The 12,317-nt window shown below is 38.7% G+C and overlaps 1 protein-coding gene across 5 annotated transcripts in view; it reads left to right on the top strand.

Moving 5' to 3' along the window:
* The window catches only part of PLCB1 (phospholipase C beta 1), a 638,281-nt gene that overhangs the window by 556,193 nt on the left and 69,771 nt on the right, over window positions 1-12,317 (top strand). For all 5 annotated transcript variants that reach the window (XM_070419924.1, XM_070419923.1, XM_070419927.1 and 2 more), the window contains exons 28-31: window positions 5,673-5,749; window positions 5,855-5,944; window positions 6,374-6,431; window positions 7,343-7,429. In XM_070419924.1, coding sequence (XP_070276025.1) covers window positions 5,673-5,749; window positions 5,855-5,944; window positions 6,374-6,431; window positions 7,343-7,429 — 312 coding nt within the window. The remainder of the gene's footprint in view (window positions 1-5,672; window positions 5,750-5,854; window positions 5,945-6,373; window positions 6,432-7,342; window positions 7,430-12,317) is intronic.

The following is a 12,317-nucleotide window of genomic DNA, read 5'->3' as shown; positions in this document are numbered from 1 at the left end:
CAATTTAAATGGCCAGGATATACCCCAGTATAAACATCTGCTTTGTTTTTAAATTGTCAGTAATACATTTATTTATAGATCATTACTTAGTTTAAAAGAATCATAAATTCTTTGTAGAAGAAAAACAAACAATTTATAGTGAAAATTCAGCACTTGGTAAATGAGTGCTTTGACTAGGAAAAAAAGAAGATAGATTCTCTAGAGAGTAGAAGAACAGGAAGGAAGATTGAGTTGTGTCTGAAGTGTGGACATTTGATACTTGACTTTTTGCCCATTTTCCAAAATTATCCTTCTTAGAAGAGACTTCAAAGATTCCAATTTCTGTCCACATTTCTTTTATCCCTTTTGAGCTAGAGTCAAGAAATTACTTTCCCTCCATCGAAACCATTCTCTCACCATCAAATGACCAAACCAAGCGAAATTCAGCGTGGATTGGAGAATAAACATGAAATTATATTCCCCTGTGGATTTTCTTTTTCATTCCTTAAAAGGTTTGGAACATTTAAGTAGGAGAGTTGTTATGAATGGTAAATAAACAAGCAAAATTACTGAAATGTGTCTACCTCTTTGGGCCAGGAAAAAATCGTATTAAAAGTTAAAATTAGATATTGTTTACTACATTTCAGTTTACCATGTTCCCTCTTATTTTCTTAGGAATTTTAAACTAATTTTTTCTCTTTTCTATCTTCAGTGAGTTTGTTGGCTAACATATGATGGACAGAGTCTTTGAGTAGAGCCTGTCTGTTAATAAATGCACCAAAAGTGAGAGTACTCCTAAGTTAGTTAAAAAGCATTTTAGTTATTATATGAAAAATTCCTCTTCTGGGTCCTATTTTCACATTTCATACAATACAAACTCTGAGCACAAAACTCAGAGGTTCCTTCACCTTATTTGGGGATTTAAGTAGTGAAATTTTTTATTTTTGTTTTTCTTTTTTTCTTTTCTTTTTGGTCAGGGCTCTCTTGGTTGCAATTGACAGAAACTTGTGTTAGATTAAGTCCCAAGAAAGGGCCAATAAGTTAGTAATGGAAAAGGTTTTGTAATCTTAAAGCAGAACCAGGTGAGTTCTGGAGACTGGAGTGAGTGAGATAGTGGGATTGAAGAGCATGGGGTGGAGCATTGAAGCTTTGGAAGCAGCAATTACTCTTCCGTTTTAGGGGTAGAAATGAAAGAAAGTTCAGAGATGGAACAAAATTTCAGGGTTCTGGGAGGATGAGGAAAAGATAATGTGATTTTTTAAAAAATATATTTTATTGATTTTTTACAAAGAGGAAGAAAGAGGGATAGAGAGTTAGAAACATCGATGAGAGAGAAACAATCAGCCGCCTCCTGCACACTCCCTACTGGGGATATGCCCGCAACTAAGGTACATGCCCTGACCAGAACTGAACCCGGGACCCTTCAGTCCGCAGGCCGACGCTCTATCCACTGAGCCAAACCAGTTAGGGCAAGATAATATGTTTTAATGCAAAGGGAATGCGTCTTGTGCAGAAGAAAGGTTGAGAGGAGAAAATGAAATGGCAGATTAGGTCTGGCCATAGGTGGGAGAAAACAGGATGGAAAATACAGGCAAGAATCTTTCTCTTGGAAGGAAGGGTGAGGAAACCAAGTTAAGAATCGACGATGTAGTCTATTGGGCTTGCACGTGTGTGTTCCCACTCAGCTTTCACAGCAACCCCAGGAGGGAAACATTGTCTCTGTGTCACAAGTGAGGAAGCTGAGTTTGGGGCAATGAAGAGAATGAAAGTCAAGTTCCAAAGACCTTTTGAGGCAGAAAAGAGGGAACTTGAGAAGGGTGTCTTAGTTAGGGCTGTTAAAACAAATCACTGTAGACTGAGTGGCTTAAACAACAGAGAATTATTTCTCACAGTTCTGAAGGCTGGAAGTCCAAGATTAAGGCACCTGCACATTTGGTGTCTCGTGAGAGCCACTTCCTGGTTCATAGATGGCTGTCTTCTCACAGTGTCCTCACATGGCTGAAGGGGCTAGGGAGCTCTCTGGGGTCTCTTTTATAAGAGTGCTATTCCCATTCATGAGGGCTCCACCTTCATGACCTAATTACCACCCAAAGTCCCCATCTCCTAATACCACTACATTGGAGGTGAGGATTTCAATATGAAAGTGGGAGGGGGGGGACACCAGGATTCAGTCCATAACAGAGGGCTTCTTCTAAATCGTCTCCATCGTCCTCAATAATCTTCTAGACAGTACTTCTCAACCTGTACCTTGCAGGAGTATCTCCTGGGAATCTTGTTAAGATACAGATTTTAATTTCAAGTTGACCTGGGGTAGGGCCTGAGAATTTACATTTCTAACGTGACCGTTGGCAACTCCAATGGTGCTGGTCCATGGACCCCAGTTTGAGTAGCAAGACCTAGAAAGCCAGGACATTGCCTCACAGTCTCCAGGATGGTGCCTGAGGTTTAGTAAGCACTTGGTAAATGTTGGATTGTGGCTAAATTGAATAGTTTAGCCTAAAGTGTGTGTTCTGGGAGCAAGAGAAGTGGGAACTAGTTCTGAGAAGAACAAAGAGCAGTGTGATAATCTGGAGGGAGGGGCAAAGAGGAAGGCCACGGGATACCCGAGATGGGGAACTGCTGTGGAGCCTTGAGGGGGTGCGGTGCTGGCAGTTGTGTGGCGGCTAAAACCAAATCAAAATAAAAGGCTGAACTGAGTGGGCAGAGGACTGTAAGATCTCAGGCTCAGTGGTTGTGTTGACTGGTCACCGAATTTGTTATGGCAAGAGGTGGGAGGGAATGTGAGCAGACGCTGGCAGAATCAAGAAGATAGAATACATTGGAGTCAAATGAATGATAGAGATGGCAACATGGCAACAGAAGTGTGAAACCACAGAATTCAAAAGCACTGCTGGGAGCTCTGCAACAGTCTGTAGAATGTGGACAAGGCCACGCAAACCCCCCAAATCTGGCAAAGTGTCCAAATCATCAGAGGACATTTTGAAAACATTGATTCCTCCCCCCAGACATTTGGCGTCCATAAGCCTAGGAACAGGCTCTGGAATCTGTATTTTTGTTTTAATATTTTATTGATTTTTTTACTGAGAGGAAGGGAGAGGGATAGAGAGTTAGAAACATCGATGAGAGAGAAACATCGATCAGCTGCCCCCTGCACACCCCCCACTGGGGATGTGCCCGTAACCAAGGTACATGCCCTTGACCGGAATCGAACCTGGGACCCTTCAGTCCTCAGGCCGACGCTCCATCCACAGAGCCAAACCGGTTTCGGCTGGAATCTGTATTTTTAAGAAGTTGCCCAAGTTTTCTGATGTTGCAGCCATGGTTGGGGATCCCTGGGTGATGCTCTGTAATTCCTTGGGGAGAATGGGAGACAAGAAAGGTCCCTGGGGAAGGAGACGTGCTGAGTCTTCACCCTCAGCTAGAATAGCAGCATCGCAGGAATCCTCAAGGAAATTTCCAGAGTCATTGCACACCAATTTAACATCTAGACAACTTGATAAATGGCACCACAGCACCGCAGTATTTCACGATATCTTTAATCGTGACAGTCATGATCCGACAATGTCTTCTGGATGATCAGATAGATTTTCCACTGGCCCAAGCCCCAGTGAGTATTTGTTCAGACTTAATCCACTTCACAGATGGGTGCGTCACATTTTGTGGTCATGTTAAGGCGTTTGTTTTTTTTATTGTAGTCCTATAAGAGACTTTCTCCCTTGGCTTCTTGTATTCTCTTAGATAAAAAGGAGTCTTTCAAAACAATTTCTACAGTCGGTAGAAAAGGTGGTGTGGGAAAGTGGTGAAGGCTACAGCCTGATTGTCTGGGTTTGTACCCAGCTCCGTGGCTTACTGCCTCTTTGGCCCTAAACCAGACACTAGAGCACCTGGGGTCCGTGTTTTCATATTTAAAAGGAAGATAACAGCACCAACTTCTTGCCAATAGGTCAACTCTTAGAATTGAATAAGTTACTGCATTTAAAACTCTTCAAACTGTTCCCAGCAGCTTGTATACATTATCAATGAAAGTGAACTGGCATTATGATTATATTGCCTTATCACTGTTGTAGCTGCAGCTTATATAAAACTGTTCAGCTCACCCTGCTGCATCTGAGAACTTCAGCTCTGGGGAACAGCGGTGGGACCTTTTGCAAGAAGCCCACACCATCTATTTGGTGTCCAGTAACAAGGGTTGGGTCCAATTGCCACTGTGCCTGAGCAATGGCAGAAGGTTGTTTATGGTATTCATCCTATATAATAAAAGCCTAATATGCTAAGTGTCCGGTCATTTGTTCAACCAATCAAAGCATAATATGCTAATGATATGCTAAGGCCTCTCTACTGCTTGCTATGATGTGCACTGACCACCAAGGGGCAGACAGTAGACTGGCCGACCAGTCACTATGATCACCAGGGGGCAGACACTGCGACTGGTAGGTTAGCTTGCCACTGGGATCCAGCCCATCAGGACTGAGCTAGATGGGCCAGACATGCCCTGGAGCTCTCCTGCGGTCCCTCCCCAGCCCTGATCATGCACTGGTGGGGTCCCTTGGCCTGGCCTGTGCCCTCTCATAATCTGGGACTCCTCAGGGGATATTGGAGAGCCGGTTTCGGCCCGATCCCGCAGGCCAGGCTGAGGGACCCCACTGGTGCATGAATTCGTGCACCGAGCCTCTAGTATAGAATAAAGACAGAGAAGGGATTGGAAGGCAAAATGATGCTCATATAATTGGCAAGCTTTTATTGAACAACTACTGAATGCTAGGAATTGTGCGGAGGGCTGAGGATATGAAAACACAGTCGCTATTCTCTCCAAGCTTGGTTTGATAAGAAAAATACACTCAAGGCAATACAATAATTAATTTTGTGGTAATATATTAAAAATTCCGTGATAGCACAGAAGAGAATTTATTATGTTCTTTGGAAGTCACCCACAAAAGGACAATATCATCGATTTCTAAGATGGGTAACTCATGTTATCCATGAAGCAATTAAACAATGAATAATCCCTGGAAACCTAGAATCATAATTCACAGTTAATTATAACTCACATTTGTATCATATTCATTTTATTTTAAGCTTCACAGTACCTCCAAAAGATAAAAGCATTCATAATTTTATTTACAACTAAGAAAACATAGGTTTTCTTGGCCAAATCATCCTTTTAATAGGTCACACATAAAGTGGGGATTGAAATCTGGGTCCTCACTGTTTGTTGTCTTTGCACTGGGTCAAGCTACAGTAACCAGCACAGTAACCGAAGGAGTCCTGTTTAATTAAAAAGAGATAAGAAGCCCGGCTTGCATGGCTCAGTGGTTGAGCATCGACCTATGAACCAGGAGGTCACAGTTCAATTCCTGGTCAAGGTACATGCCTGGGTTGTGGGCTTGATCCCCAGTAGTGGTTGTGCAGGAGGCAGCTGATCAATGATTCTCTTTCATCATTGATGTTTCTATCTCTCCCTCCCCCTTTCTCTCTTTAATATATATATTAAAGAGATCAGAAGAATTTTGTATTCAAACCAAGATAATATGATGGTTTTAAATTATGTCCTCATTACCTGTCATAGATATTTGATAATTCCAACTTGTTAAATATCAATGAGAGATTTTTTAACTACAGATACTATTGTTTGAGGGAGAGGATGCTTTGTTTATGGTAACATAATATAGCAAACTGGCATTTTCTTTCCCCAGCTTATCCAAAAATTGACGGATGTTGCTGAAGAATGTCAGAACAATCAGTTAAAGAAGCTCAAAGAAATCTGTGAGAAGTAAGCCTCCGTTCTCATTATAATGAACTTGTGTATATACATGTATTCAGTACAAACTGCCATTTCACTTGCCTTTTTTCCCTTTTACTTTCATTTTGACTTCAGAGAGAAGAAGGAATTAAAGAAGAAAATGGATAAAAAGAGACAGGAGAAGATCACAGAAGCTAAATCCAAAGACAAAAGCCAGATGGAAGAGTAAGGAGAAGGAACCCTTCTTCCCCACCTTTTACCTGGGGATTATTTTATTCTTAACCATGAAGACCCATCTGTGAAATTTCTCCTCTAATTAACCTTTCCAAAGATCTCTGTAAGGTTTTCAACCGGAAACTCAAAGAGCAGTTCAGAAAAGGACCTTGAAGATAAAGGCTGAGTAAAGAGTGTCCCTTAGGAAAAGGTTGAATACTCACTCCTAATAATGTCAGGCAGTCTTCCCAGCATTTAATGAAAACAAAGTCTGCCCTTGGGGGGACCTGACCTTTGTCCAGAGTTGGTGCATTGTACCTTCCTGGAAGCAGGAATAAGAAGGTTGAGAGTTCTGTCAGTTTTCATTGAGGAGTCCAAGATTCTCCTGTTTTCTGATGCCGGATGTGCTCATATAATGATTTCTTTGTCCTTTTCTTTTAGGGAAAAGACAGAGATGATCCGGTCATACATCCAGGAGGTGGTGCAGTACATCAAGAGGGTATGTTGGTTGTTAAAGAACAAAAGTTCAATCACGTAGATTTAAAGGCCTAATTGGTTCTAGCAGTTCATGAACCAGGCAGTATCCCATTTAGTAAACAGAGTTCCTCTGAGCAGCTGTATAGAGAAGAAGGTTTCATAGGCGGAGAGATGATGGGACGAGAAAGTTATTACAGGCAAGGTCACCTTTGCTCAGGGGAAGGCAGGGGGCTTTATCAGGCAGATGACATCACTAAGGTTGAAGCTCCAGGCAGACTGGGAGAGACTGAAACTGCAGTTAGGTTAGTATTCATTCTTGGTGGGGTGAAGGAAAAGTGACTCCATTTTGAGCCCATTGTTTCTTTTTAATGGGGCTAATCCCTGCCTCCTTTGCAAACTATGTGTGAATGTTTGACAAGCACAGTGTGAGCCTCCATAGGGAAACAACAAGCCTAGTTGCATCTATTTACCGCTCTTCACAGCACAGGCTCCCTAGTCAATGTCCCTGCAAGTTTAATTGCAAACCTGTGTACAAAAAGGCTCGCATTAAGACAGATGTGAAGAATCACTTCCAAGTCAGGAGCCCTGAAACATGTTGTAAATGGGAGATTCCCCCAAAAGAATCCTTAGTTGTCACCCTGGTAGAGAAGATGACAAGCTCCAGAGGCCATTATATATTTTTTTTCAAATTAAAAAAAAAAAGTTACTATGGAAATTTTCAAATATTAAGAAAATGTAAGGATAGTATAACTGTTGATCACGCCACCCTCATTCCTGTGTACCTTCAACGCTTACCAACAGTCTCCTATACCTGTAAGGGCAGTTCTTGACCAGGGAATGAAGTAATTCAATGCATTTAATTTGTAATATTTTTCTGAAAACAGTCACTAGAACTTTTAGGTAAGAATGACTTTCTTTGTAACTTTCTTATAGTTAGAAGAGGCACAAAGTAAAAGGCAAGAAAAACTCGTAGAGAAACACAAGGAGATACGTCAGCAGATCCTGGACGAAAAGCCCAAGGTAAACTGAACTGAATAGCAGCACTCAATAATTTCACTCCCTTTCCATTCCATTAGAATAAGACCTCCCTAGCTCATGTGTCTTGCACACAATCTCAGATCACATCTCGCATGGGAAATGTTTGTATCTTTTTCAATCATGGTAAAAAAAATCTTTATGGCAGTATTCAAGAAGTCTTTATCATCACCTTTTGAGGTTTAAAAACTGCAAATGCATGGAACTCAGCTCTGGAGATTGGCTTTTAATTGGCCTGGGGTGTGGCTGAGACATAAGTATTTTTAAAGGACCCTGCCCTCTTCCCTGCCAAGATAGAATTAAGAGAAATGAATTAGCTAAGTCTCTTCAGCTTTAAATAACTGATATTGTAATGACAGACTCTGTCCAGCAGAGGGTTCCTGTACCAATAGCTTCCTGGTTTTCTTCTAACAAAATATTCTCATAAACCAGAAAAATATAAATCTTTTTCCCTATAATAACAATTTATTGGTGCTCCACTTTAAAATTACCTGTGCTTATTATTTGGTCAAAACCAATGTTTCATGAATATTAACTTAAAGCAAACTGAATATTTATAAATCAAATATTTTAGGGAAAAAGTATCGCAGCTTTAGAACATTCATCTGTTTTGATTCATCAAGGAATATTTTTCTCTTTGTGAAAAATGTACTTTTCAGTTATTCTGTTCTTCAATCTGCAGCTTAAAATATCTACTCTAAAAGGTACTGGTATTTCATAAAAGTACTTTTTAAATCTGCAAAGCTGAAAAATGTTAGTTTTGTTTCACTATATAGTCCATTCACAAATTTACTTCTTATAGATTTCTTGTGGTTGATTCTAAATAATTTTATTCCCTATGACATTGATTTAATATGTGTGACTCCTAAAGTTTTAGGTTGGGCAATATAGATTCTCAAGCAGTAATGAAAATCCAAGAATTAATAATTACTGAGATATGCTGCTAATTTTTATGATTTTTGTTAATCAATAATTTAAATATTCTTAATCACCCTTTCACATTTATTATGCATTAGTAAAGTAGAATAAATTTTTAAAATCACTATGCTTTTCATTTAGAAATAATCTTTAAAAAATGCTCAAATATTTGGAGCAAAAGACCCAGGTTCAACAGAAAATTAAAAAAACACCTTCACAATGATCAATTCCAGGTGATATATGCAAATACATGCATTTTCAATCCATGCTGTCTGAATTCATATTTGTCATTACTTTGTATACTGACATAATACCCTTCACTTATGGTTGATACCTCATTAGCCACTTTTTGCATTTCTAAAAAAAATCTTTCTTGGAAAATATTGTTATTCCCACAGAGTTTTATTTTGCTTTGTTTTGGTTTTGGTCCAAAAATTTCAACAACTTTACTCATAGATAAAATGTATACTACTACCATATTTATAGCCATTTTAAAATTTCTTTTTTTGGCCCTTTGGAAAGAGATCTGAAGTGTTTCTGTGAATTTTTACTTGTTCTATTATTTGGTTTTTTTTTTTACTGTAAATAGGGACCAATATGATTTCTCTTTGCTTTCCATCCAGGAAATTGTTCTTATGGCCATCTTACTTTGTCTAGGTTTGAAGGTTGCCCTTGACGATTGTTGGTTCCTTGTCAAACTAAAGCATTTATTGAGAGGTGCTCTTAAGGGCTTAAAAATGTTGTGCTTTGGAACCATGACTTTGATAATAAAATAAGAATGATGACTGTTAATATTGTAGGACACAATAGCTAATAAAGGGAAATGACCGTGACAAGAAGAGCAATAATTAATACTGGAGTAAAACAATAAGGTCAAGTGTAGGACATGTGGAGAAAGATCAAAGCACAGGACAGCAAATGTAAGACCAGGCTAGCATAGTGTCCAGCCACACTCTTATAATTGTTGGGTGTTGACCAGAAATAAAATAGCACTGACTTTGAGATAATCCCTCTTCATGTTCAGTATTGGCTTGCCAAAGCTTGACATAGATATGAGGGAAATCAACAAAAGGGGAAACATGAAAGAAAAAGGAGCAACTCAAGAAAATGAACCTGACCAACTGTATCTACAACTGAGTCAGTTCCATTCAGTCAAGAAGATGTGAAGGCCGAGTGGTTTTCTGACATCTTGAAATTTATGAATAGTTCCACCACTCAATGTTGTGCAAGGAAATTGAGTTGATACTATAGTAGGTAATATTAAAGATAATTGCAACCTTCTTTTTAAGAGGAAAGCATGCTGAATTTTGCCAGAGGTTGCTGAGGGGAATAGAGTTCCTCCTTCAAATATTTTACAGATGGCATAAGCAATTTCCTAACTAGAAAACAATAATGGCTAATATTTTGCTACATGGCATCATATTTCTTCCCATTTGTCAGTTTCTTTCTCCATATTGTCAAATATTATGAACTAACTTCTTCATCATCCACTTATTTAACTAATGGAACAATGTGTTCTGTGTTCCTAACTTCCACCTGAACAGGGAAGACGCACTTTTTACATTCCTAATTTCTCCTATTACTTTCTGAGCTTGCCTGGACCCCAATCACAATCTGTATAAATTCCCAAGCCTTTGGTAACCAAACCACTCCTTTAAAAGTAAAAAAAACAAATATAAAAAAATGTTTAACAACAAAAATTTGAAATGCCAATGCAGAAAAATAACAGTTTTATAGTGGCAAGGAATGTGGCTTGATTTAGAGCAAGATCCATATGAAGATTAATTCGAAATGTAACTTTCTAACATTTCACTCAACCATGCACTTATGATCTGGAAAGATCAACTCAAGCTCCCAACATTTTAATCATCCTGCAATAGAACGGTGCTCTTCAATCAAAACCATTTCATTTCCATGTGGACCAAGAACTTCTGTCCTTCTGGTCCCTATTCGGTGGGAGACCAAATTTGGCCAGCCACAATGTGAAAGTTTATTTTAGAATGTTCCATTTTGTGACATGCACCAGGACTTTGTCATATGTATAATGTTTTATTTCCCATTAAAAACTGAGACTCAATGAGTCTATTTTTTTTGTATTCATAGGGTGTCCCAAAATTCACACAAGATTTGAATTTTGCGTGAGCATTAACAACAACAACAAAAATAAAAGCCTAATTTTACTTGTTTTATTGAATCAGATTCTAATATCAGTTGTCCTTTGATTTCAATCCCTTCAATTTGATAAGCATTACCAAGTACCAATTATGGCCCAGGAGCAGGGACAATGAATACCAATGAAGACCACGGCTTTGCGTATGTGCCAGCAAAGCCATGGAGGCCATTTACCCGATGTGCTATTCCATACATAACCCTATACTGTATACTTTCTGAATCAATAAAAAATTTACAATTTTTAATTTTAAACCTGTGTTTTCTATCAAATTTACTTCTTGAATGAATTTTGGGACACCCTATACATTTTGAGGACATTGTGGAAAATGGAAGGTGATGATCACTAGAGGTAAAATATACAAGAGATACATATTTTGGCCCCCAATTTGACATAAAATTGCATTGTGCATTCCTGTCCATAAAGTCCCATTGAAATGTATTAAGTTATAAATTCTCTTAAAAGAGAATACTCAGCTCTTTTTTAGTAGAGTTCTAAATTATGGAGAGATGTTCAGCTGCCTGTTCCCTAGCAGTGAAATATTGGATTCAGTCCCGGAGTGTATGCTTTTTTCAGTTTTGTTCAAGGTGCGTCTTCTTATGAAATCTATAGCTTCAGAGTTCTAAAGATGGATACAGTCTTTCAACTCAGTGACATAATGGGTTTCCTTGGGATTTCCATACCTAGGTTTGCCAAAATCAGTAGTAAAGGGTTTATATGTATGAAAGGTGGTAGCAACAACTCAAGAACCCAACTGCCAGTGGAAAGAAGCCACACTTTCTGTGGTTGTGCTAGACTCTGAGTTGATTCATTATAAAAAGGACATTCTGCCTTTTTTCTTTACATTTCAAAGAGATTTATCCTAACATGGTGAAGCATCGTTAATCAGGAGTTGCCCTGAATCTGCTGTGAATATTCCATTATAAATTGATTGCTTTGCAGCTACAGGCCTGGTTACAAGAAGAATCATCTTTTGAGGGGACTTTTTAATGAACAGTCTGCATAACCTCATAAAACAGTCAATAAATATGTAATTTACTTTTCCTCTGACATTTAATTTGTCTTTGATGCTTCTTAAAACACGGGTTATCTGTTTTAATTTAGCTCATTAGCAAGAGAGAATGCCAGGAAGTTTTAAGGCATTTTCATTTATAGCCAAAGAGCATTTCATCACCCTGGCCCTTTTGTTTTTTCCCCTCCACCAGGGGAATATAGTGTGATTTCCCTCATTTCCTCTCTGACATCTTTGTAACAGGGTGCATAACTAATCTCTCTGGGTGAGGTTACTCTTGTCAGACCTACCTTTGGGCCCTGTGACAGAACACTAAATACAGCTATTTCAATCCTGCCTTCCCAGTTTTCAGGGAAAAAGAAACTAACTTGGGCATTTAAGTAAAAGCGTCTTTCTTACATGATTTATTCGCCCCTCCTCTAATCTTTTGTTACTTGATGGGGAAATATGAATTCTCCCTGATAGCACCCAATGGACCTTCTCATAAAAGCTAGACCACAAAGTATAAACTGGCTGTTGATTACATTTTGCTCATTGTCAAGTCCTTGTTGGCCCATCATGTGGTTTATTTTTGTTTTCTCTGTGTAAGAAATTTCCTTTTGATATCTGTCAATGTGAATAATTGCCTTTTAAAAATATGTAGTGGTTCTTCATTTTCTTAAAAATAAACTTAGACATGTTTTCTTTCCTTCTGGGCAATACTAGAATATCAGAAATGCTATAGCTCTATTTGTCTCCTCTCCATTTATTCTTGAAATTGATTTTCATTCTAC

The sequence above is a fragment of the Myotis yumanensis genome, unplaced genomic scaffold (assembly GCF_028538775.1).
Source record: "Myotis yumanensis isolate MYYU_CA2020_CCGP unplaced genomic scaffold, mMyoYum1.0.hap1 SCAF_7, whole genome shotgun sequence".
NCBI lineage: Eukaryota > Metazoa > Chordata > Mammalia > Chiroptera > Vespertilionidae > Myotis > Myotis yumanensis.
This window is presented reverse-complemented; position numbering and strand designations above follow the sequence as displayed.